This window comes from Poromitra crassiceps (genome assembly GCF_964638095.1).
Source record: "Poromitra crassiceps genome assembly, chromosome: 6".
Lineage (NCBI taxonomy): Eukaryota > Metazoa > Chordata > Actinopteri > Beryciformes > Melamphaidae > Poromitra > Poromitra crassiceps.
This window is the reverse complement of record NC_139627.1, coordinates 53,591,770-53,618,240: the sequence shown is the minus strand read 5'-3', so window position 1 is coordinate 53,618,240 and position 26,471 is coordinate 53,591,770. Positions and strand designations below refer to the sequence as shown.

Here is a 26,471-nt window from a genome sequence, read left to right as displayed (position 1 = left end):
TGGCAGCCAGAGTGGCAGATGGGAGGAGAGGAGGGGAGGGAGGTCTTTTACCTGAGGCCCGGGGAAGCCGTCCAGCCCCGGACGCCCGTCTCGTCCCTGAGGGCCTTCGCTGCCCTTCTGACCGGGGATGCCAGGCAACCCAGCTTTACCCTGCACAGTTCAAAACAGCCGCGTCAAATGCAAGTCAAATTCAATAAAGAAATGAGCTGAGCGTAATCTAACGTGATTGTGTCAAATTCACATTTTCCTGCAAACAGTGCGACACTGACACAGCAAGCAGAAGATTGCTGATTTGAACCCCCCGGACCAGCGAGGAGTACCTGGAAGGAAGTGTGAACATGGCGTGCCTTCTGCTCCCTCAACAATTCTGGATGTAGCTAATCGCCGACCTTAATTCATTCATTTAACCGAAATCGCCCATTCTGAAATCCCATAGCCTTTTCCCCCCTATGAACCAACATGGCGGCGATTTCTGGGTAAGCCTACAAAAATACGTCATCCCTGCGGTATCCCTGACCTCTCCTGTGGAGCTGCTCAGTGGTCAATTAGTGAAAGAGCAGTTGTAATGTACTATACTGTAATGTCAAGTTCCAGGTACTGCATGAGTCTGCCTCGCAGCAAGTTCCAGGTACTGCATGAGTCTGCCTCGCAGCAGATAAGAAAGTCTTCTTCATCAGCGTGCCTGCTTATGTAAAGCTTTTAACAATCTGCATTCACATGCACTTCTTATTCATTCAGTCATCTATGCTTAAAGGAACATTCTGCCCATTTTCAACCAGCTTTGTATCATTAGAACATCAGTAGTATATCAGAAAACTGTAAACTGTTTTGAAGTCTGTCATTTAATTTGACAGCTATTGAGTGTTAAAGTGTGGACCAGTGACATCACTGGTCCACACTAACTCAAATTAATAACTCATTAACTCAAATCAACTCTCAATAACTGTCAAACTAGATGAATGATGAATAGTTTGACAGTTATTGAGAGTTGATTTGAGTTAATGAGTTATTAATTTGAGTTAGTGTGGACCAGTGATGTCACTGATCCACACTTTAACACTCAATAACTGTCAAATTAAATGACAGACTTCAAAACCGTTTACAGTTTTCTGATATACTACTGATGTTCTAATGATACAAAGCTGGTTGAAAATGGGCGGAGTGTTCCTTTAAGTATTGTGACTGTTAGCACCTGTAGCAACTAAGCAACTGCAGTAACAACTGTAATTTCATCTGTACATGTTGATGAGCTATACTTCTTCCCCATATATTTCCCGATACTGAACGTGTTTATCACCAGTTTATATAAGCCCACAATTGTTCACATTCCATTGCTTTATTGTATATTTGTCACAGTTTTTTGCTTATTACTATTATTATTATCAAGTCTATATGTGTGCTTATTGTTTCACCTTCTCTTTCTTTTGTCCCTATTTTCCAACTCCCCTTCCAACGAGTGTGGATGAAAACGGCAAAGATAAATCTGCTGTAAAGCAGTCTGCGATGAACCTGTGTGTTAAACGGGTTTTAGGAATCTTAATACTTGATGTTTGACCAGTTGGAACAGTTTCAGTTGGTCTACTCGTGTCTCATCTGTCCCACTTAGGACAGATTATTGGGACATTTCCTCAAGTACTTACTGGCAGTCCAGGCACACCAGACGGACCCTGAAAGCCCAAAAGAGTGCCTTGGTTATTCACAACTTATATCTTCACATTATTGCAGTATGCATTTTTGGACAACTAAAGAAGCAGCCCCCTACTACAAACAATTGTTTTCTAATGAGATGGCATATGAATAACCCCAGTGCATACAGTTGTAGTTAAAGGTTGACGAGGTAAACAGGTTAAACGGTGACAATGGTCAATTAATATCATATAATAATTATATAATATCTACATAGTAAAATTTGATCAGACAAATACTGTGCATACAGTAATATATAGGGGCATGATAATACAACTAAAACGCATCAATCCTATCTGGAATCAGAGGTGCATTCTTGCTTGTAATTTGGCCATTAAGAAACTGCATTGAAAGAAATCGAGTGAATTGAAGAGGAGCCGTTTGGTTATTTAAAACCTTCATGTGTGCAGATGTTATACCGAGTGATGTAACTCTTCTTCCACGGGGACTTAAACCTTTAGTCATTCAATAAGTGGTACTAACCTGTCTTCCTTCAGGTCCTCTGACGCCAGGAAGTCCGTTAGAGAAGACTCCACCAGAGCCCTCCATGTCATCCTTCAAACACAAACAAATGCTTTTATGCCATACAGTCACACCATTTGTGTGACAAACACTTGACTTTTGAATCAAGAACTTACAAATCCAACACGATAGCTTGGTCCAGGAGGGCCGGGAGGTCCAGCTGCTCCAACCGGTCCCATTGGTCCAGGCAGGCCAGCCAGTCCACTCTCTCCCGGACGGCCTGTTAAGCCTGGCTCTCCTGCAGCTCCCTGTGAGGTGGGACAATACCTTTTAATAATACATATCATCGCTGTCCATTTTTTCACATTTGTATTTATTGTCATAAATCAATGCCATTGGTCACCCTTTTCATCTGACTATGGGTTTTACAAAATGTAACCACATTGAAAAGCATTAAAATGATCTTGTGACTAACAACGCACTGTTTATTTCTGACTTTGTTTTGTTTTATTTCTGACTTCGTCTGACATAAATATATCAATAAAATGTCTTTGAATTATCAACAGGCTGCGAACTCATTTAAACTATGCAGATGGAAGTGGTTTCTGATGAGACTAATGTTAGTGTTAGTGCCCAGTTCGAGACGGTGCCTCGAACTGGGCATGGGAGCGGGCTGGAGGAGCCGCCTGGAGGAGCCGCCTGGAGGTATCTGCTGTGTGGCTGTGTGCCCCGGAAAACGTGCCTCAAAGTCGCAATGATAATCCTGTAAGACCATTTGAGCTTATTATAAGATATTGATAATGTAATGACACATCCAGCGAGTAACTGACCATAATGAAGACATTGTGCCAACTTTGACGATATATACTGTATAATATATATTTAAGCAATATCACACGAGAGGGAGTGCTGTTGTTGGCTAATATCGTCACGGCTGTGATTTGGTCGTAGCGGCCGACTGCCGAAGATAATGTATATATATATATATATATATATATATACATACATACATACATACACACATATATATATATATACATACATACACACACACACACACACACACATATACTTACTTCTGGGGACAGCAACATGGAGCTAACACACGTACGAGCGGGTGTGTACACAGGGTGTGTACACAGTGGGCTCTATTCTCCCACAGGCCATCGGCGCTATTACGGGCCTTAACCGCAAAAAAACGTGCCTTGCGCCTGTTTCGGCAAGATAGCAATAGGCTTTAGGCTGCCAAATGCGCTTTAGGCCGAATGGGCGTGGCGCAGTCCCAAAGTGGGCGTGTCGGCGCTAAATACCAGCCTAGTCATATCTTGGGAGCTGGCCTACATTTAGCGCTTTGCGCTTTTCAAAAGCAGGCCTATTCTTTGCCTTCACTGCTTCTTCTCTGTCACCCTTCTCTCTCTCTCTCTCTGAGTTCCCAGCATGCATTGTGTTTCTTCATTTCGCTACTAAATAGCCACCAAATGAGCCAAAATAGATATAAAAGGTAGTTCTAAATTAATGTGTAATGGTAACACAGCCTGCCATTGTCAACATTTCAATATTGGACCAAATAAAACCTCGAAATGAAAACACCACCCTATGTGAAACATATATGTCCTCCTGGGCATATATATACCCCTTGTCGAGTTAACGTGATTTAGAGAAGTAACAGCGGAACGCGCTTCTAATGGCATCTGCTATACTGTGATGTCCGTCCAATAACTTGGCCCTATTTCACATTTAGTTTTACAATAAAAACACATTTATGCAATGACTTGACATAATGTAGGGTATATTTATGTGCATCATCCTTCCTGCAGCAGGCGAGAGAAAATGATATCTTTCTGGACAAACTTTCACCAATCTAATAGGCTATATTTTTCTAGCTGATGCATAGAACATTATTTTCACTTTGATCTTGCTATAGTGTAGCGTATTTACATGCTTGCAGTATTGAAACTGCAGTTAGATTGGTTTGAGAAGCATAATAATATGGAATAATAGCCTATAATGCAGACAGACAGGCTGGATGAAGGGAGGGGGGGGGGGGGGGGGGCAGAGCGTTTGGCTTTCGTCTGGTTTTGCGGGATCACTGGAATTGGAGCTAAAAAGGCAAGCGTGCGATTCGTTTATTGCACTTATCCAATGAGCATGACGGTGCATAATTTTACGCCTAAAAGGCGTGGTTGTAATGCTTTGGGCTGCATCTAGCGCCAGCACAACGATATCAAGTGCGCCTTTCCACGCCCACTGCTTTGATCTGCGCCTGCCGCTCGGCCTAGAAACTGCGCCGATGCAACGATAGGGGCCAGGGTGTGTACACAGGGTGTGTAGCCTATGACAACATGTCATAGCCTATGACAACATGTCATAGGCTATGACATGTTGTCATAGGCTACACACCCATGCTCATTGTTATGGCATGACATCACCACATGTTAAAAAGCAAACCACGAGCGTACAGATGAGACATATCTGTAGCCGGCAGTCAGTCTGTAGCTGACAATATGACATCTTTGCATTATAGCCTTTGGAGGGTGAATATTGAGGCAGCAGATTGGTGAGAAGAGAACAGTAGGAGCTTGGCTGGGGGAATGAGAGGAAGGGGAATGGCTTTCGAGACAGGATGGGTGGAGGAGAGCAGGTAGAGTCCTTGGGGTTATCAAGAGGAGACAGGATAGGTGGAGGAGAGCAGGTAGAGTCCTTGGGGTTATCAAGAGGAGACAGGATGGGTGGAGGAGAGCAGGTAGAGTCCTTGGGGTTATCAAGAGGAGACAGGATGGGTGGAGGAGAGCAGGTCGAGTCCTTGGGGTTATCAAGAGGAGACAGGATAGGTGGAGGAGAGCAGGTAGAGTCCTTGGGGTTATCAAGAGGAGACAGGATGGGTGGAGGAGAGCAGGTCGAGTCCTTGGGGTTATCAAGAGGAGACAGGATGGGTGGAGGAGAGCAGGTAGAGTCCTTGGGGTTATCAAGAGGAGACAGGATGGGTGGAGGAGAGCAGGTAGAGTCCTTGGGGTTATCAAGAGGAGACAGGATGGGTGGAGGAGAGCAGGTAGAGTCCTTGGGGTTATCAAGAGGAGACAGGATGGGTGGAGGAGAGCAGGTAGAGTCCTTGGGGTTATCAAGAGGAGACCATCTCACATGTTTTATTGTGGCACCTTCAACTGGCACACAAGTTGTTCCTGGAGCAACATTTCTTCCTAAAACCAATTTTTTTAACTTGCCGCCCATACTAGGCAGAAAATGTTGCTCCGGGAACAAGTGCTACTTGGTGAAATCAGATTGTGTTTATAGCCTGGCACCTGCCTCACTAGATTACACCAAGAAATAATTGTCTCACTGCTGGTCTCAAACCACAAGGAGTAAACCTCACAATCTAACCACACCAGGTTCAAAGTAACATAAAAAAAAAGAAACAAATAATTAATAAATAAATAAATACATAAATACATAAATAAATAAATATTTACCTTCTCTCCAACTGCTCCTGGCAGACCCAGCTCACCTGATTCACCCTACATGTAGTTTTGGAAAGAGATGGACAACATGTGTTAACAGAGATTAATCACATGCAGATTCTACGATGAACACTGAGAAACATGATCACATAGCAAACTGCACAGAACTAAACCGTAAGTACGAGGAAGGTTATCACAGGTTATGCTAACAGGTTATGCTAACACGTTCTACAAGATATTTCCGTGACGCAGTGATTATGTTGTAAATTACATGACATTAGTCTTCAAGAGAGAAACAATCATCTTCCAAAAGGACTTTCAGTCATACTGTACCTTTTCTCCCTTGGTACCAGGGGGTCCTGGGAAGCCATCAGCACCTGGTGAACCAGGCAAACCCTGGAGGCCCAAAGATTTGGTTGAGATATTCAGCTAATATTGATTTGGTGAGGTTGTACAGATGTTATCATCACTAGTACACAGACAGGTTGGTTAGTGATAAAAAAAACACCTACAGGTTGACCAGGGGCTCCATCCTGTCCCGGCGGTCCAAACGCCCCAGAGCTCATTGCTGTGCCCGCTGTAGAGGGACTGGGAGGACCAGGCGGACCCGGAGGGCCAGGTAAGCCAGGCAGCCCCTAAATCAAGAAAAATAAACGTTGACTGGATCCATAGATTTACTGACAAAATGACACTAATCATCTAATCACTAATCAGTGTTTTTTGTTCTGATTTCCCCCCATTTTCTCCCATATTGTACTTGGGCAATTGTACAATACCCTCTGCTGCCCCGGTCGCTGCTCCACCCCCTCTGCCAATCTGGGGAGAGCCGTAGACACACACATGCTTCCTCCGATACATGTGCAGTGCAGGTGCAATTGCCAGCCACTTCTTGTCACCTGACAGCGGGGAGCTTCCCCCGGCAGAACGTAGCATGTGGGAGGATCATGCTATTCCCAACAGTTCCCTTCTGCCCCCAGAGGGGGCACTAGTGCAGCTACCAGGACACATACCCTTCATTCCGGCTTCCCACCCGCACACACGACCAATCGTGCCTGTATGGACGCCCGACCAAGGTAACACGGGGGCGCGAACCTGCGACCCTCGTGTTGGTAGGCAGGTAGTCTCGGTTTGCAGACGTTTGGTGAGCGGCGCCAACAGCGCCACCTAACCACCAAACGTCTGGGAATTTACTGTTCCAAATCTGGTTCATTGAGCCCGGCGAGAACGGCCGGCAGCAGACACGCCTACATTTATTATTAGAATTTTATTTGGTAGCGGCAATGCAATGTTTCATAGTTCCAATATAGAGCAAGACACTGATGTGCTGCAAAGAGAGTTTATACCTGTTGTTTATTTTACAATAATTTTTCCTACGCGGGAAGTGGTCCGCTTGCTACTGTGAGTCATCAGCAGGCTCTGTAACGTTAGCCTCGGGAGTCGGGCTTATCGCTGGGGGAAAGGGGCCGGATGAAACACGTCCTATTAACACGTTATGTTTGTTTCTAAGTGATTAATATGTTTCTCCGCAAACGCGACAGCACCGGTTCTGCATGAGCGTCACTGCTCCCAGAAAGCAGGCCCGCCCACAACACTCATGATTGGTTCTCCGATGCAAGGCTTCCAACAGCACCACCTAACGTTATGAAAAGATTTAAATAGTAATATTCTCAGTCTTACAGTAGTGAAACGGATTAAGACTGAGAGCTGAGTCTAGTTGGCAGGGAACCTACCGCTACAATACCCGGATGCCACCGTAAGTGTTATTTCTAATATGCAGAAACAGTGTTGGGAATTCTTTCAACAGAATCAAGTACAGTGTATCAACACATTTTCACCAAGTTCTATTTCAAATGACATTCAGCAACGACATTCAGCAATCTTCTTGGAGGTGTGGTTTGATGTTGAAGATTACAGTATTACAACAACACAGGTGATGTCACCTACTACGTCTGTTCCTGACGAGACCAACGTTCCAACATGTCAGTGATTCTCACCCGAATAGATTCCAAGTCTGGGTAACCTGATCCTTCCATGTCCACAAAAGTCTGAAACACAGGATTTGAAATTAAATTGTAATCAACAAAAACTTCAGGCCAACACGTGGTCTTCTGATTACAGGTCAGCTCTTCCTACATATTGTGCAGCATGTGACAGTAGCTGATATCAACTCACAGATCTGGATCCTGGTCCTGGGGGTCCGGGAAGACCTGGCAGCCCCCGAGGCCCGGGGTGTCCATCTCCACGGTCTCCCTGTTCATACCACGACACGTTACAGTAGGACTTACGATTTCTACAACAGATCCAGCGCTTACTTGTCATTTTTGCATTTTAAAATGATTTGCTTCTGGTATTACATCTATGTTGTTTGCCTCTTATTTGTTTCCATTGCTTTCTTGTCATTCTATCCATTGTGCATTGGATGGATATGGATTATGCATCTTACCTTCTCTCCTCTGGCTCCAGTGTCACCTGGGGTTCCTGGGAAACCTGGAGGTCCAACAGCACCCTGCGTTGAAAAACCAAAATGTTAAAGAAACCGAGGATGCCATGCAGCTCCTTTTGGTAAAAAGCGATGTGTAGAGGAAAAGTACTGTGGTATTCCATCAGCACATGAACATCTGATGTGTAGAGGAAAAGTACTATGGTATAACATCAGCACATGAACATCTGATGTGTAGAGGAAAAGTACTATGGTATTCCATCAGCACATGAACATGTGATGTGTAGAGGAAAAGTACTATGGTATAACATCAGCACAGGAACATGTGATGTGTAGAGGAAAAGTACTATGGTATAACATCAGCACATGAACATCTGATGTGTAGAGGAAAAGTACTATGGTATTCCATCAGCACATGAACATGTGATGTGTAGAGGAAAAGTACTATGGTATAACATCAGCACAGGAACATGTGATGTGTAGAGGAAAAGTACTATGGTATAACATCAGCACATGAACATCTGATGTGTAGAGGAAAAGTACTATGGTATAACATCAGCACATGAACATGTGATGTGTAGAGGAAAAGTACTATGGTATTCCATCAGCACATGAACATGTGATGTGTAGAGGAAAAGTACTATGGTATAACATCAGCACAGGAACATGTGATGTGTAGAGGAAAAGTACTATGGTATAACATCAGCACATGAACATCTGATGTGTAGAGGAAAAGTACTATGGTATTCCATCAGCACATGAAGATGTGCTGTGTAGAGGAAAAGTACTATGGTATTCCATCAGCACATGAAGATGTGCTGTGTAGAGGAAAAGTACTATGGTATTCCATCAGCACATGAAGATGTGTAGAGGAAAAGTACTATGGTATAACATCAGCACATGACGATGTGTAGAGGAAAAGTACTGTGGTATTCCATCAGCACATGACGATGTGTAGAGGAAAAGTACTATGGTATAACATCAGCACATGAACATCTGATGTGTAGAGGAAAAGTACTATGGTATAACATCAGCACATGAACATGTGATGTGTAGAGGAAAAGTACTATGGTATAACATCAGCACAGGAACATGTGATGTGTAGAGGAAAAGTACTATGGTATAACATCAGCACATGAACATCTGATGTGTAGAGGAAAAGTACTATGGTATTCCATCAGCACATGAAGATGTGCTGTGTAGAGGAAAAGTACTATGGTATTCCATCAGCACATGAAGATGTGCTGTGTAGAGGAAAAGTACTATGGTATTCCATCAGCACATGAAGATGTGTAGAGGAAAAGTACTATGGTATAACATCAGCACATGACGATGTGTAGAGGAAAAGTACTGTGGTATTCCATCAGCACATGACGATGTGTAGAGGAAAAGTACTATGGTATAACATCAGCACATGAACATCTGATGTGTAGAGGAAAAGTACTATGGTATAACATCAGCACATGAACATGTGATGTGTAGAGGAAAAGTACTATGGTATTCCATCAGCACATGAAGATGTGCTGTGTAGAGGAAAAGTACTATGGTATTCCATCAGCACATGAAGATGTGCTGTGTAGAGGAAAAGTACTATGGTATTCCATCAGCACATGAAGATGTGTAGAGGAAAAGTACTATGGTATAACATCAGCACATGACGATGTGTAGAGGAAAAGTACTGTGGTATTCCATCAGCACATGACGATGTGTAGAGGAAAAGTACTATGGTATAACATCAGCACATGAACATCTGATGTGTAGAGGAAAAGTACTGTGGTATAACATCAGCACATGACGATGTGTAGAGGAAAAGTACTATGGTATTCCATCAGCACATGACGATGTGTAGAGGAAAAGTACTATGGTATAACATCAGCACATGAACATCTGATGTGTAGAGGAAAAGTACTGTGGTATAACATCAGCACATGAACATGTGATGTGTAGAGGAAAAGTACTGTGGTATAACATCAGCACATGAACATGTGATGTGTAGAGGAAAAGTACTGTGGTATTCCATCAGCACATGACGATGTGTAGAGGAAAAGTACTGTGGTATTCCATCAGCACATGACGATGTGTAGAGGAAAAGTACTGTGGTATAACATCAGCACATGAACATGTGATGTGTAGAGGAAAAGTACTGTGGTATAACATCAGCACATGACGATGTGTAGAGGAAAAGTACTATGGTATAACATCAGCACATGAACATCTGATGTGTAGAGGAAAAGTACTGTGGTATAACATCAGCACATGAACATGTGATGTGTAGAGGAAAAGTACTGTGGTATTCCATCAGCACATGACGATGTGTAGAGGAAAAGTACTATGGTATAACATCAGCACATGAACATCTGATGTGTAGAGGAAAAGTACTGTGGTATAACATCAGCACATGAACATGTGATGTGTAGAGGAAAAGTACTATGGTATAACATCAGCACATGAACATCTGATGTGTAGAGGAAAAGTACTGTGGTATAACATCAGCACATGAACATGTGATGTGTAGAGGAAAAGTACTATGGTATAACATCAGCACATGAACATCTGATGTGTAGAGGAAAAGTACTGTGGTATAACATCAGCACATGAACATGTGATGTGTAGAGGAAAAGTACTATGGTATAACATCAGCACATGAACATCTGATGTGTAGAGGAAAAGTACTATGGTATAACATCAGCACATGAACATGTGATGTGTAGAGGAAAAGTACTATGGTATAACATCAGCACATGAACATCTGATGTGTAGAGGAAAAGTACTATGGTATAACATCAGCACATGAACATGTGATGTGTAGAGGAAAAGTACTATGGTATAACATCAGCACATGAACATCTGATGTGTAGAGGAAAAGTACTATGGTATAACATCAGCACATGAAGATGTGCTGTGTAGAGGAAAAGTACTGTGGTATTCCATCAGCACATGAACATGTGATGTGTAGAGGAAAAGTACTATGGTATAACATCAGCACATGAAGATGTGCTGTGTAGAGGAAAAGTACTATGGTATAACATCAGCACATGAACATCTGATGTGTAGAGGAAAAGTACTATGGTATAACATCAGCACATGAACATCTGATGTGTAGAGGAAAAGTACTATGGTATAACATCAGCACATGAAGATGTGCTGTGTAGAGGAAAAGTACTATGGTATAACATCAGCACATGAACATGTGATGTGTAGAGGAAAAGTACTATGGTATAACATCAGCACATGAAGATGTGCTGTGTAGAGGAAAAGTACTATGGTATAACATCAGCACATGAACATCTGATGTGTAGAGGAAAAGTACTATGGTATAACATCAGCACATGAACATCTGATGTGTAGAGGAAAAGTACTATGGTATAACATCAGCACATGAAGATGTGCTGTGTAGAGGAAAAGTACTATGGTATAACATCAGCACATGAACATCTGATGTGTAGAGGAAAAGTACTATGGTATAACATCAGCACATGAAGATGTGCTGTGTAGAGGAAAACTACTATGGTATAACATCAGCACATGAACATCTGATGTGTAGAGGAAAAGTACTATGGTATAACATCAGCACATGAAGATGTGCTGTGTAGAGGAAAAGTACTATGGTATAACATCAGCACAGGAACATGTGATGTGTAGAGGAAAAGTACTATGGTATAACATCAGCACATGAAGATGTGCTGTGTAGAGGAAAAGTACTATGGTATAACATCAGCACATGAACATCTGATGTGTAGAGGAAAAGTACTATGGTATAACATCAGCACATGAAGATGTGCTGTGTAGAGGAAAAGTACTATGGTATAACATCAGCACATGAAGATGTGCTGTGTAGAGGAAAAGTACTATGGTATAACATCAGCACATGAACATCTGATGTGTAGAGGAAAAGTACTATGGTATAACATCAGCACATGAAGATGTGTAGAGGAAAAGTACTATGGTATAACATCAGCACATGAAGATGTGTAGAGGAAAAGTACTGTGGTATAACATCAGCACAGGAACATGTGATGTAGCCTGGTCAAATCATCCTGATCATGTGTACTCACATTCTGTTTGGTTCTGCGGGTCAGTCTGATCTCCAGCCCGCCCACAGCCATTTTCAGAAACTACAAAGTGCACGGACCTATCAGGGTCCTGCCTCGCTCCTTTGACAACGTAACCAGCCAATCAGGGACGATGCTGGCAACGGCTGCCGACGCAACGAGCAGCAATGTTAACGTTAGCAGAGTCAACAGCCATACGTGCAGTTATTGCAGAAGTAGAGTCGAAAACACCAACTGATACTGGAGCGGGATAATCGGAGCAGCGTTGTGACGAAAAGAGAGCTGAGCCAGAAGGCAAAGCTCTCGATGATCTACCGGTCGATCTTCGTTCCTACCCTCACCTATGGTCATGAAGGACGGGTCCTGACCGAAAGAACAAGATCGCGAATACAAGCGGCCGAAATGGCTTTTCTCAGGAGGGTGGCAAGCATCTCCATTAGGGACAATGTGAGAAGCTCAGTCATCCGCGAGGGACTCGGAGTAGAGCTGCTGCCAGTTGAGGTGGTTCGGGCATCTGGTAAGGACCACTAGGGAGGTGTTCCAGGCACGTCCAGCTGGGAGGAGACCACGGGGCAGACCGAGGGCTAGGTGGAGAGATTATATCCCCACGCTGGCCTGGGAACGCCTCGTGATCCCAGAGCTGGATAATGTGGCCAGGGAAAGGAACGTTTGGGGTCCCCTGCTGGAACTGATACCTCCGCGAACCAATCCCGGATAAGTGGTTGAAGATGGATGGATGGATGGATGGATAGATGGATGAACAACAATGAAACAATGAGTTTGCACCAGCGGAGTCTCTCAGCGGAAAGTCAATTTTTGTCGTTCTTTTCCGAGTGGACTTGCTTGGATTTGGCGATGCTGATTGGCTGAAGGAGTTGTCTGTCCAGGCAACTGGACACTCCCGCCCACTGAGATCGCTGTGGGCGGATTGGAGTCCAGACCGATACGTAGAATGTGAAGTCATGTTATCAGGATGGTTTTAACGAGGCTATATCTGATGAGCAAATGACAAGTTGCCAATTATCAGTGTTCTGACGAGGCGATGCTGTGACAGTGCTATGAATAGAAATCCAGCATATTGGCTTTTGTCTTTTTCTCTTTTGCACATCCCCAAAAAATAAAATAAAAAAATAATAAAATCTAAATAACTTACCGCAATTCCGTCCTCACCAGGATCACCCTGCAGAAAGAGAGAACGACAATCTAAATTAAAAAAATAAATAAATAAAACGGTACTTAAAAGTGAATGACCCCACCCACCAGAAACAAAGACAGCAAAACACATCCATTCTTGAGTCAAGCGCAGTTTTCTAAATCATCATCATTAAGACCACAGTGGTGATTTAAAAATGTATATCGTCTACTAACCGGCTCTCCATCTTCTCCTGATGGTCCCTGCGGCCCCGGGTTGCCCTGTGGTCCGGCTGGTCCTCGGGGGCCGGCTACCCTCTGGACCACTGAGCCATCGTTACGCTCCAACAGCTCGGCTGTGGGCCCCGAGGGGCCAGGAGGGCCGGGGGGCCCTGCTGGGCCAGGGTCCCCCTTCTTTCCTGGGTAGCCAAACCCTGCGGTGCCCTGGAGAGACATGAGCGTCAGATTGATTAGGGTTAACTCTACAAAGATCATTTTATTATGTGACATTGGGAAGGAACGGAATGAAATCATTGGGGGGAAAAAATCTAAGTTTTGAAGGTTTTCCATATCTTTGGATATATGGTGCCCATTGCCATCGGTGTTGATGTTTTTACCATGATGATGTCATACATTCAGTTAAATAGTTGTTGTTGTAGCAATCCTGTTCCTTCCTGTCCCAGTTTTGGGTCATAACCAAACAGCTGAGATGCACTAATTTCGCAAACAGATTGTTCTTCTGTTTCTGTAAGAAGCCTACGTATCTGTGGATGATATGAACAAGGTGTACAAAACACAGAGGACTTGAGACAAAGGTCAAAAGTCACACATGAAGTGAAAACGTTTGAGTGCATGATATCCACCTCAGTAACGCATCAAATCAAAGAATCGATCACGACTAAGATTCACCCCAAAAATAGATGATTTGAAACTTACCTTGAATCCTTTTTCTCCCAGCTCTCCCTGTAAATATAATAAAGAGCAATGTCAGTGTGCTGTATATTCATTCCAATAGTCCCCATTTACTGTGTTGTTGGACTTTAAACACTGCTCAACAACAATAAGCAGTAGCCATTTTCTCCAAACCACTTGACACTGTCAAGAGAGCATATTATATTCACCATGGGCGGCCCCAGTAGGAATGAAATTCCTGACCTTTGGTATGCAATTTATTTGTTACTACTTACAACATGAGGTAAAAATACAATAGGCAATATAGGCCTGTATTGAAAACTAAATCCACCTCAAATGTATTTGGCTATGCTACATGGACATGTATCACTACTGGTAAAAAAGAAAAAGAAAAAGATTTGACAAAGAGTGATATCTAATAATAAATAAATAAATAAAATAAATAAAGAAAGAAATAAAAGAAATAAATAAATCACACACACACACACACACACACACACAAATGCAACGCACGCACACGTCTGAACCTTCTCTCCACTGGTTCCACCCCATACACATAATGCCACACATCCTTTCTGAGAATTAGTACTTGTAGCTCCCTCTAGTGGCTCCTGTCATCCTTAGGGGAGTTACAGCAAAGTGCATTCTTGATGTCATTGATGTCACCATTGCCAACATGCTCCGCGCCCCCGGTGGCGGCCTTCAGAAAGGTGGACAGGACAGGGCAGAGTGGCATCACCCTAACTCTTACACTGGACACCAGATGTCCTCAAGTCTAAACTGTGTGTAAGTCCTTTGACTTTCAAAGCAGAGCTTAAGAACAGAAGGTGCGGACCTTTTCTCCACGGGCTCCGCTCCGTGCGCTGGAAGCGGTTTCTCCCTTCGGCCCAATAGGACCCCTCTCTCCCTTCTCTCCTCTATCCCCTCGGTCACCCTTCTCTCCTGTAGTCCCCGCTGCCCCTGGAAAACAATGGAAAGGCACAGAGTTATTATTACCCTGGTGAAAAGAGCGTTCGACAATGATTAACGATGGTAATCCCACATCCCAAACAACATACAGGACACGTCCTGCTCCCCAGAGAAGAGGGGATGGACTTGTTTGTTTCCTGTGTGCACCGCTGTCATTTCTAGGCCATGTGGAGGCTTTCCAGGTCCAAGTCCTCTAATGGAAGAGGCAGTCCCACACCTGCATGCACCACCTGACCTCACATCCTCCCCCATCCAGCAAGATGCACTTGAAGTGGAACTTGAGTGAAATGAACCCAGTGTTGATACTTCCATAAATACCATCCATCTCACACTCTGTTGACATGCACAGCAAATACATGGCCGCTACCGTCAGACTCCTTGAACATCTCAGAGAAGCAATTGAGCTTATTAATTGATTATTAATTAATTAAAGCTTTTGCTAATTAATTTTTGTTAATTGTTTAATTGTAATTTTTTGTTTTGCTAATTAATTCAAGCTTATTAATTGAGCTTATGCAACCCTTTTTCCAGAACCAGTCACCCAAATCATGCCACATGTACACAGTCTTATATCCTTTCTTTTCCAAGAGAGAACCAAAGACCAGTCAAACTTTAGGGATGCATCTAAATAATCTGATTTTCTCTCCTCGACTCTTGCTCTCCTAGTCTCTGGACCGGACTGTTTGATTTTTCTCCCAAACACGCTTGTTCTTTCAGGCTGAATGGTCCAGTCCTCGTCCACCGGCGCCCTCCATGGGTTCAAAAGCAGACACATGCATTCTCATTATCTGCTTCATGCTTCTTAAACCCATGTTTGGTTGTGGATGAGGAGTGAGTGAACATACAGAGAAGGCAGAACATGAGGCCGCAGAGTGGAGAGGGAGCAGAGGAGGAGAGGACATGCTTCTGTCTGGTGAACTCTCCTTGACCCACCTGCTGGCCCAGGAAGCCCGGGCCGGGACTCCACAGAGACTGAAACCTGCCGGGAGTCACTTGCTGAACACAATGCAAAAGACACCGTTAACAAACGTCTTCCGATTTCATAGTATTAATGTGATTGTATTTATTTATTTATTTATTTATTTATTTATTTATTAATTTATTAATTTATTTATTCATTCATTCCAGGTTCTCATTGGTTTAGTGTGGTATTTGAGATGCTGGTGTTTCACTCTACAACCAGCAGGGGACTTGACATTATAGCATTTCAAAAATATTCTAATTTTCTGGACCAAACACTATTAATATATTGTATTGTACTATTGTACTAGACACATAAATTGGTTCTCAACAAGTCTACCCTCACAACCCACATTTTTCCTTAGTCATCAAGTCGTCTATAGCAGTGGTTCTCAAGTGGGGGTCCGGGGCCCCCCAGGGGTCCGTGGCAGTTTGCCGGGGGGTCCGCGAAAAGTTTTCAAGAAAATAAAAGTACTTTTTTTTTTGTTTTTGGCAAAAGCTTCATAGTTCAACGAAAATATGTTATGCTTTAAATCTAAAATGGTTCATGGATTACATTCTAATCTAACAAACCGTTACCGTGGAAACAATTAAGCTTAGCCCAAAATCACAAATCAGAATGAGGCGGTCCCCGGTATATTTTCTATCCTGTAAGGGGTCCTTGGCTGAAAAACATTTGAGAACCTCTGGGCTAGAGCCTAACCTTTTTCGACTGACGGCCCACTTGAAAATCAGAAAAGATTTGTTTGCGACCCACATCCGAGCGTAAATAGTACAGAGGCCAAATGATTTTAATGGAAAAAAAGAGCACCACAATGAAATGATCAACTGAAAGTGAGGGGCTGTCTGCAATAGGCTAACAAATAATTGATTACAAATGAAATAACTGTATCATTCATTAAACTGATGATGCTCATCAAGTTTCTGCATGAAATATGAAATAAAAAGGCAGAGTTTTCTTGAATTACATAGAAAGGCAGAATGATCTTGAATGGTATATATGCATATACTGTATAAGTTAAACTGGTCTCTAGTTTGTGGTTGTAAAGTGTCACGAGGCTGGGATTATCCTATCACAATAGGTCATGTTATACTGTGAAATGGACTCACACACACACACACACACACACACACACACACACACACACACACACACACACACACACACACACACACAATCCCAAGACTGTTTGGGGAATGTGTATGCAGAAATATTCAAATAGAATAGGCGAAAAGGAACATACTGCATATATTCACCTTATGTAGCCACGCCCATTTGACCCGGTTGTGTGGTCGTGTGATGACTTCAGTCAAAAAATAAATAAAAATGGCTGGCTGCTCCAATATCATCTAACTCTGAATTAACTAATAATTTAGCCAATTGTATGTAACATACCAAATAAAAGCAAACGGCAATGTCTAAGAATGCAACGCCATGTAACTGGCTCGTTAAGTCTCGCATTCCAGGGAATTACGTTAACGTCTGCGGGTCTTATAGACGTAAATGGCTCGAGCTGCGCTCGGAGGAGAGAAAACCATCTGAAGCTTTCTTTGTTGGAGTCCAGGTATGTTTTACAAGAAAGTGCTCGTCATTGTCGACGATAGCGTTATCTGACCTGGCTAACAGTGGATACTCCGCTTGCTGGCTGTGTACCGAGCTCAAAGTAGTAGGCTACATTCTTTGTTTTACCCCCTGCACTGTCCGCTACTTCGCGCCGTGACCGCCGGAAGTGTTAACACGACCCAGAAGAATTTGGCCCACCCCCACGTCTGAACATAAGGTGAATACTGCATGCAAAAAAATAAACAATAAAATGCATGTTTGTTTGTTTGTTTTTGCCCAAAGCTGCATAAAGTGGGCATGTCTGTAAAGGGGATAGTCGTGGATAACCATAGAAGCCATTCTCCTCAGATGTATCTTCAGGGGAGAGCTCAAGAGACCTCTTTGAAAATGGCAATGCCAGATTTCCTTTGCAAAAAAATCGGCCTAAATTTGAAGCGTTATTTAGCCCCCTTCCCGAGCAGCTAGCATCAGACGGTGGTTGATACCTTAGTTATTACCTTAGGTTTTCTGGATTCATATATCATGATCTTCACTCTGGCTTTAAAACAGCCTCTGAACGACAGTAATGTCATCGTTTTTATGGACACATCCATGACCCACTGAAAACAGGTCGCGACCCACCAGTTGAGAACCACTGTCCTGGAAAACACACTCCGTTACAGGTGCTTTATTTGCTCAACATGCAGTCATGTGTAAATGTTTGTGCACAGCACCACTTACTGAACCCCTTTTATTTGCTACAAAATAAATGAAGAATGTAAATATTTGGGATTGATTTAGTTTGCACTGTACACAAAGTGACAACCACATTCTGGAACTTGGATTCAGTCTAAACATTTCAGCACATGGCAAGATCTGACATAGCTCACATCGATGTCAATGGACGGGAGTACTTGGCTTGACAAACTCATTCAGCCAATCAGCATCAACAAAACCATTCTTCAGCCAATCAGCATCGACAAAAACCATTCCAAATCCACTCGGAAGAACGAGTTTCCAAAGAGAAACTCCGCTGTTGCACTCTTGTCCTTGCTTAATTGTTGCTATTGAGTGTATTTCTGCAATAACTACACGTATGGATATGATTCGCGCTACTAACGTTAACGCTCGTTGCTTCGGGAGACGCCATCACTGTTTTGCCAGCGACGGCAGTGATTGGCCCGGTCACGTCGACGCAGTCCCTGATTGGCCTGGTTACATTGTAATTTCAGGAAATCCTGGAAGTCCAGACCGATACGTGGAGCCAAACAGAATGTGAGGTCACCTGATCAAGATGGTTTTAAACAGGCTAGTTTGGACAGATATCTATACGGGCTATTATATTAATGTTCAGCAGCAATAAGAAATTGAACAAGCACAGCTTTCATATCTCTCCACCAGAGGCTGCCTTTTGTCACTTTAAGGGGCACTTTACACGAGGACGGTTTCCTATGGTGACGGGGAATTATTTTATCATTAGTGCCTCCCTTTTAGACGGCGACGGCAAATTTGCGCTTAGGAAACGACACATTTTAAAACCACCCTCCAGAGTGGAATTGTTTGAGACGCTTCCCGCTGAGCGCTCCATGTAATCGCTTTGGAACGGCACATTTCAGAAACTGAAACTGACGTGCCTGCACACGCTACACACGCGATTACGTCATAGCCGTGCGCGAGTTGGCAACCAAATACAATGTCACTATGAATGAAGTTTGGCAACATTCAGAATTAAGCTACACTGCGGCCAACTTCAGTTACATGTTCAGAACGTTACTGCTGCGAGGAGCCGATGGCTGTACCCGGTCGGCATTTAACGTTAGTTACAAATGCACGTCGACAGTGTTTTCTCACTGCCAGTAGCCTAACTACAGTAGGGTTTGACAGATAGCACAGTCAGCGCTCCCGGTCCTCGCTGCTCGTTAAAGATTTCCAATAGGCGTTATTCTGATAAACTGGTCACATATATGTTACATTCTCACCCGACAAATATTAAAACTTTAAAACAGTTTGGGGGTTTTTTTAGCTTGAAAAAAGCTTTTTGGCAAGTCTAAATGACTGCGGAAGGCGTACTCTACTTCCGCGTTTAAAACCGGAAAGACGATTACGAAATTACGTCATGCAGAAGCGTCCTTGTATGGGCAAAGAATAAGGTGATCACACTGCCACCTAGCGACCTGGCATGTACATTACTGCGTTTTAAAAATTCAACAGCGCTCATGTAAACAGGGAGAAGGTGTGAAGGAAAAGCTGTGAAGGAAACGCTATTGTGTCGTTTCTTCTAGAAACTGTCCTCGTGTAAAGGGCCCCTATAACACAGTCAATAAAAAGCTCACACATCACTCACAGCGATTCAATTACTCTCTCGAGTCTTTTTTTCACCTGCATGGTGGAATTTATAGAAAAGTTCACCATTTTCAACAGGTTGCACAAATTTATACTCCAAATAAAACTAAATCTGATTTATTATCATAGAGTTCACACAGGGAGCAATATGCCTCCAGAAATGATGGAATTCCTCACCCCAAGGTTGTATAATTACTGTTGTCCACTAGATGGAGACGTGGGTCTATAAATCGTTATATAGCAAGCAATGACTAGTTCAGCTATGCAGGTTGATGCCAGGGAATATGAGCTCTGCAACAGTGTGTGTGTCATGAACTCTCTCCTCCATCATCTCCATCAGGTTGGTTAAGTCACACGTCGACATTTGGACAACAACATATTTCTTCCTCAGAATCAGAGGGGTCTATGAAAACATTCCTACGTAGGCCTGTATGAAAAAAACACACATCTTCTCTTTTTACTGTCAAACTTGGCGCTAAATCAGATTGAACACAAGTGCCGTGTAGAAATACAGTAATCAATCCATTTACAGTGTGTTATGGCAGCAGTGAATGTGGATTGGAGTGCTGTGCTGTCTGTGATCCTCGGTTAAAAAAATACACATACAAACACGCTAAATGCTCGTCTGGTGTTTTCCTGTAGCCAGGTAGACTCACCTGTCTCTCTCTCTACAGACAGCTCTTGCTTCTTGGTCACTGGTGGCTGCTGAATGGGCCGAGAAGATGGGGGAGTAGTCTGCAGAAAGATAACCGAGCAATATGTGAGGAAAAAAGGTTTGTTTCTCCCGTACAAGCAACTGCAACAAAGATGACTGTTTTCAGCATTGTGTTAGCAGCACTATGCTACCATTAAACTGTGCTAATGTTAACTTAAGCATTTTTGCACAGCCAAAGCTCACATACCACTAACAAGTCAGTCTGTTGACATTTGACTCTCCAGTTCTTCATTAAACATGTGCAATACAAATGGCTTGGCTTATTATAATCATACGTGTTAATCACTGTCAGACATCTCATTACAAAACCTCTTTGTTTTATTAAGTGCCTTATTAAGGTCATGGTAAATGGTAAATGGACTGCATTTAGCGCTTTTATCCAAAGCGCTTTCCAATGTGCCTACATTCACCCATTCACACACTGAAGGTGGCCAGCTGCCACGCAGGGTGCTGGCACAGCCACCGGGAGCAATTTGGGGTTCAGTGTCTTGCCCAAGGACACTTCGACATGCGGACTGGAGGAGCCGGGGATCGAACCACCGACCCTCTGATTAGTGGACGACCCGCTCTACCTCCTGAGCCACAGCCGCCCCAATAAAACCAGGACCAAAAACACATTCAAAAACAAACACCACCCCCCCCCCCCCCCCGCCCTCTCCATCACACTCATCTACACTGATGTCATTATTACACGGATGTAAAATCATCCTATACGGACGGTGCAATAATTGCATCCATTTTGCAATACAAATGATCAAGAATTTCTTTATTCAAATGATGTACTTTTATATTTATATTTTTCATAACCTCCATTGGTAGATGGTAGTGTGTGTGTGCTTGTGTGTGTGTGTGTGTGTGTGTCTGTGTCTGTTCACTCGACCCGCGCCACACTGTTGAACCAGTGAAGCCTTGTGATCAAATAACAGGTGTCAAGCTTAGGGCAGGATGTATGTGTGTGCACATGCGTGTGCGTGCGTGTGTGTGTATGTGCGTGCACGTGCGTGTGCGTGTGTGTGTGCCCCGCCCTCAGCAGGTTTCTCAGACGATGACGCATTGCTCACTGAGTGAAAGTGCCTCTCTATCATGCTGCCTTTGTCCTGCATTATCCCTGACCGCTTGCATGATTGAGCTGATGGACTGTCTGTCCAACTCTCTTCTCGTTGTTGTGCATCGCATCAGTGTGCAACACACCTGCAGTGTCTCTATGAAACCCCATGCAAAACAAACACAAAGACAATCACTTCCGTTCACCTGAAATGTGCGGGTTAGACGGCGAGTGTGCACACCTGTGTGTCTACCTTCACACTAGGGATGGGCATTTCTAGCAAAAACACTATTCGAAATTCGCTGGCCAAATTCGAATTTAATTCGAAATTCGAAAATAAAAATAAAAATGTAAAAAAAAAAAAAATTTTTTTTTTTTTTTTTTTTTTTTTTGTGAGTGAAATCTTGCATTGTCTCCCCTGATTCTAAGTCTACGGCTTTATTAATTAATATAAAAAGCTTCTGCTGTGGATTTTTAGCTCAAACAAGCATTGCACCACTGAAGTAAAGAGCATGTTACATGACATTGACATTTTCGGAAAAAAAAAACAGTTTAACTTTTGACAATCATGAGTGGTTCATTAAATATTTAGTAGGCTCAGGTCTGAGTGCCAAAGGGGTGCCAAAGTCACCCCCTCTCCCTCTTCATGGGATTTCATCCGCCATTCATTTTTCCATAAACCTTGCTTAACACATTGACTGCCAGCCGTTTTTTTTTGCTGTAGGTAGCTTCTGCCAAGCCGTTTTTTGAGGATTCTGGCTCATTTTACAAGAGCCGAGGATTCGTTTCAGCTTGGACTTTGTGAACATACAATATCTCAAAAGTACTAATAGAATGTGTACTTTCTCTGTCTAAAAGAGTTAGTTTGTAGAGTTAGTAGTTATGTAAGCATTAGCAGTTGAATACAGCATGGTTTTAGCGTCAGAAAAAATATTCAGAGATAAACGCCTTTTTGTGAAATTCGATAGAACTGTCACTTTAACCATTCATTTTTGGCATCAGTAAGACCTAAACAATAGTTTTGAACAGTAATTTCCTCCATAACAGCAGTAAACTTCCCTCTGCTCAACTCCTCCCTCCTGTGGGCGTTCTTTTTGGCTGCAGCGCCATGTCACAAGCACTTTCCTACCTTTGCAAATGCACTTTCTCATACTCTCGACCTCTCAAATAAATTTCTGAATAGAAATTAAATTACTCTAAATTAGAGCGAAAAAGAAACAAAAAAGAATGGGTTGAAAATCCCATTCTAAAAGCCTTTTATGGCTGTTTCCAATTTGGTGCTATTTTGCAAGGCAAAATCGCCTGCTGCACCACAAGCTTGTCACCGGTCTCACTGCCCCGCTGCCGCTGTGCGGCTGTGCCTGGCTGTGCCTGTCTGCGTGGCCGCTCCCCGAGGAAGCCCGGCTGGACTCGCCCGCCTCCCGGAGCCCTGGCCGAGAGCTCCGATGAAGCCCCTGCGACTCTGGTCATATTTACGCTGCGTGCCTCAAAGTGTGCTCCATCCGCAATCCACGATGCAAGTTTGCAATCCCGCACCGCCAGCAATCAACGCGAAAACGAAAGCGCCTCCGCCAATCCATTTTCATGAGAAGGGAAATGGATCACACTGCTTTTTGCTTGCCTTCCTACTTCCTTGTCGCCACTTAGTGGGTCGGTGGAATGGGTTGTACACGTTGTACACGTCCAATACTTATATAAGATATGTAAAAGGGTTAGATGCACAACCCCCCGTTAAAAAAAAAAAATCGATGCCAAAAACGTGTTTACACGTTGTTGGCAGTCAACAGCTGGATTCTGAAAACGTGTTTACACGTTGTTGGCAGTGAATGTGTTAAAATGCTTATAAAAATTGTTTTACTTGCTCAAACCAAGCGATTTCACTATACTTAGAATCAGGGGAGACAATGCAACATTTCACTAATTTTTTTTTTTTTTTTTTTCCGAATTTCGAATTTCAATAATAAAAGTCGACCTTGATAATAACAACGATTATTCGAAAATTCGAAATTCGATGCCCATCCCTACTTCACACCCACAGTAGACAGGACAGTGTGCACACCTGTGTGTCTACCTTCACACCCACAGTAGACAGGACAGTGTGCACACCTGTGTGTCTACCTTCACACCCACAGTAGGCAGGACAGTGTGCACACCTGTGTGTCTACCTTCACACCCACAGTAGGCAGGACAGTGTGCACACCTGTGTGTCTACCTTCACACCCACAGTAGACAGGACAGTGTGCACACCTGTGTGTCTACCTTCACACCCACAGTAGGCAGGACAGTGTGCACACCTGTGTGTCTACCTTCACACCCACAGCAGACAGGACGGTGTGCACACCTGTGTGTCTACCTTCACACCCACAGTAGACAGGACAGTGTGCACACCTGTGTGTCTACCTTCACACCCACAGTAGACAGGACAGTGTGCACACCTGTGTGTCTACCTTCACACCCACAGTAGGCAGGACAGTGTGCACACCTGTGTGTCTACCTTCACACCCACAGTAGGCAGGACAGTGTGCACACCTGTGTGTCTACCTTCACACCCACAGTAGACAGGACAGTGTGCACACCTGTGTGTCTACCTTCACACCCACAGTAGGCAGGACAGTGTGCACACCTGTGTGTCTACCTTCACACCCACAGTAGACAAGACGGTGTGCACACCTGTGTGTCTACCTTCACACCCACAGTAGACAGGACAGTGTGCACACCTGTGTGTCTACCTTCACACCCACAGTAGACAAGACGGTGTGCACACCTGTGTGTCTACCTTCACACCCACAGTAGGCAGGACAGTGTGCACACCTGTGTGTCTACCTTCACACCCACAGTAGGCAGGACGGTGTGCACACCTTTGAATAGCAACACAAGGGTTGGCTTATTTTGGTACGTTGACTTATTTGTGCGTGCGTCCACAAAGGGAAGACAGACGAGCCTCCTGGCTAACAAAGATATTCCATCACTAAAAACACAGCAGGGCTGAGAAAAGGCACTAAAAACACAGCAGGACTGAGAAAAGGCACTAAAAACACATCAGGACTGAGAAAAGGCACTAAAAACACATCAGGACTGAGAAAGGGCACTAAAAACACATCAGGACTGAGATAAGGCACTAAAAACACATCAGGACTGAGAAAAGGCACTAAAAACACATCAGGGCTGAGATAAGGCACTAAAAACACATCAGGACTGAGAAAAGGCACTAAAAACACATCAGGACTGAGATAAGGCACTAAAAACACATCAGGACTGAGAAAAGGCACTAAAAACACATCAGGACTGAGATAAGGCACTAAAAACACATCAGGACTGAGAAAAGGCACTAAAAACACATCAGGGCTGAGATAAGGCACTAAAAACACATCAGGACTGAGAAAGGGCACTAAAAACACATCAGGACTGAGAGAAGGCACTAAAAACACATCAGGACTGAGAAAAGGCACTAAAAACACATCAGGACTGAGAAAGGGCACTAAAAACACATCAGAACTGAGAGATGGCACTAAAAACACATCAGGACTGAGATAAGGCACTAAAAACACATCAGGACTGAGAAAAGGCACTAAAAACACATCAGGACTGAGAGAAGGCACTAAAAACACATCAGGACTGAGATAAGGCACTAACAACACATCAGGACTGAGAAAAGGCACTAAAAACTCATCAGGACTGAGAAAAGGCACTAAAAACACATCAGGACTGAGATAAGGCACTAAAAACACATCAGGACTGAGAAAGGGCACTAAAAACACATCAGGACTGAGAGAAGGCACTAAAACACATCAGGACTGAGAAAAGGCACTAAAAACACATCAGGACTGAGAGATGGCACTAAAAACACATCAGGACTGAGAAAAGGCACTAAAACACATCAGGACTGAGAAAAGGCACTAAAAACACATCAGGACTGAGAAAAGGCACTAAAACACATCAGGACTGAGAAAAGGCACTAAAACACATCAGGACTGAGAGATGGCACTAAAAACACATCAGGACTGAGAAAAGGCACTAAAAACACATCAGGACACATCAGGACTGAGAGAAGGCACTAAAAACACATCAGGACTGAGAGAAGGCACTAAAAACACATCAGGACTGAGATAAGGCACTAAAAACACATCAGGACTGAGAAAAGGCACTAACAACACATCAGGACTGAGAAAAGGCACTAAAAACACATCAGGACTGAGAAAAGGCACTAAAAACACATCAGGACTGAGAAAAGGCACTAAAACACATCAGGACTGAGAAAAGGCACTAAAAACACATCAGGACTGAGAGATGGCACTAAAAACACATCAGGACTGAGAAAAGGTACTAAAAACACATCAGGACTGAGAAAAGGCACTAAAAACACATCAGGACTGAGAAAAGGCACTAAAACACATCAGGACTGAGAAAAGGCACTAAAAACACATCAGGACTGAGAGATGGCACTAAAAACACATCAGGACTGAGAAAAGGCACTAAAAACACATCAGGACACATCAGGACTGAGAGAAGGCACTAAAAACACATCAGGACTGAGAGAAGGCACTAAAAACACATCAGGACTGAGATAAGGCACTAAAAACACATCAGGACTGAGAGAAGGCACTAAAAACACATCAGGACTGAGAAAAGGCACTAAAACACATCAGGACTGAGAAAAGGCACTAAAAACACATCAGGACTGAGAGATGGCACTAAAAACACATCAGGACTGAGAAAAGGTACTAAAAACACATCAGGACTGAGAAAAGGCACTAAAAA

General features: G+C 43.4%; 1 protein-coding gene across 2 annotated transcripts in view; it reads right to left on the bottom strand.

The window, feature by feature from the left end:
• col18a1a (collagen type XVIII alpha 1 chain a) overlaps nucleotides 1-26,471 on the bottom strand; it is a 185,711-nt gene that overhangs the window by 31,944 nt on the left and 127,296 nt on the right. Inside the window, exons 6-21 of one of the 2 annotated variants that reach the window (XM_083638981.1) lie at nucleotides 20,610-20,688; nucleotides 16,041-16,103; nucleotides 14,974-15,098; nucleotides 14,163-14,189; nucleotides 13,464-13,670; nucleotides 13,249-13,275; nucleotides 8,047-8,109; nucleotides 7,776-7,853; nucleotides 7,598-7,648; nucleotides 6,116-6,238; nucleotides 5,937-5,999; nucleotides 5,616-5,660; nucleotides 2,325-2,456; nucleotides 2,170-2,241; nucleotides 1,641-1,667; nucleotides 52-150 (exon numbers count right to left, since the gene is read on the bottom strand). In XM_083638981.1, coding sequence (XP_083495107.1) covers nucleotides 52-150; nucleotides 1,641-1,667; nucleotides 2,170-2,241; nucleotides 2,325-2,456; nucleotides 5,616-5,660; nucleotides 5,937-5,999; nucleotides 6,116-6,238; nucleotides 7,598-7,648; nucleotides 7,776-7,853; nucleotides 8,047-8,109; nucleotides 13,249-13,275; nucleotides 13,464-13,670; nucleotides 14,163-14,189; nucleotides 14,974-15,098; nucleotides 16,041-16,103; nucleotides 20,610-20,688 — 1,281 coding nt within the window. The remainder of the gene's footprint in view (nucleotides 1-51; nucleotides 151-1,640; nucleotides 1,668-2,169; nucleotides 2,242-2,324; nucleotides 2,457-5,615; nucleotides 5,661-5,936; nucleotides 6,000-6,115; nucleotides 6,239-7,597; nucleotides 7,649-7,775; nucleotides 7,854-8,046; nucleotides 8,110-13,248; nucleotides 13,276-13,463; nucleotides 13,671-14,162; nucleotides 14,190-14,973; nucleotides 15,099-16,040; nucleotides 16,104-20,609; nucleotides 20,689-26,471) is intronic. The other variant, XM_083638982.1, reaches the window with a different exon arrangement.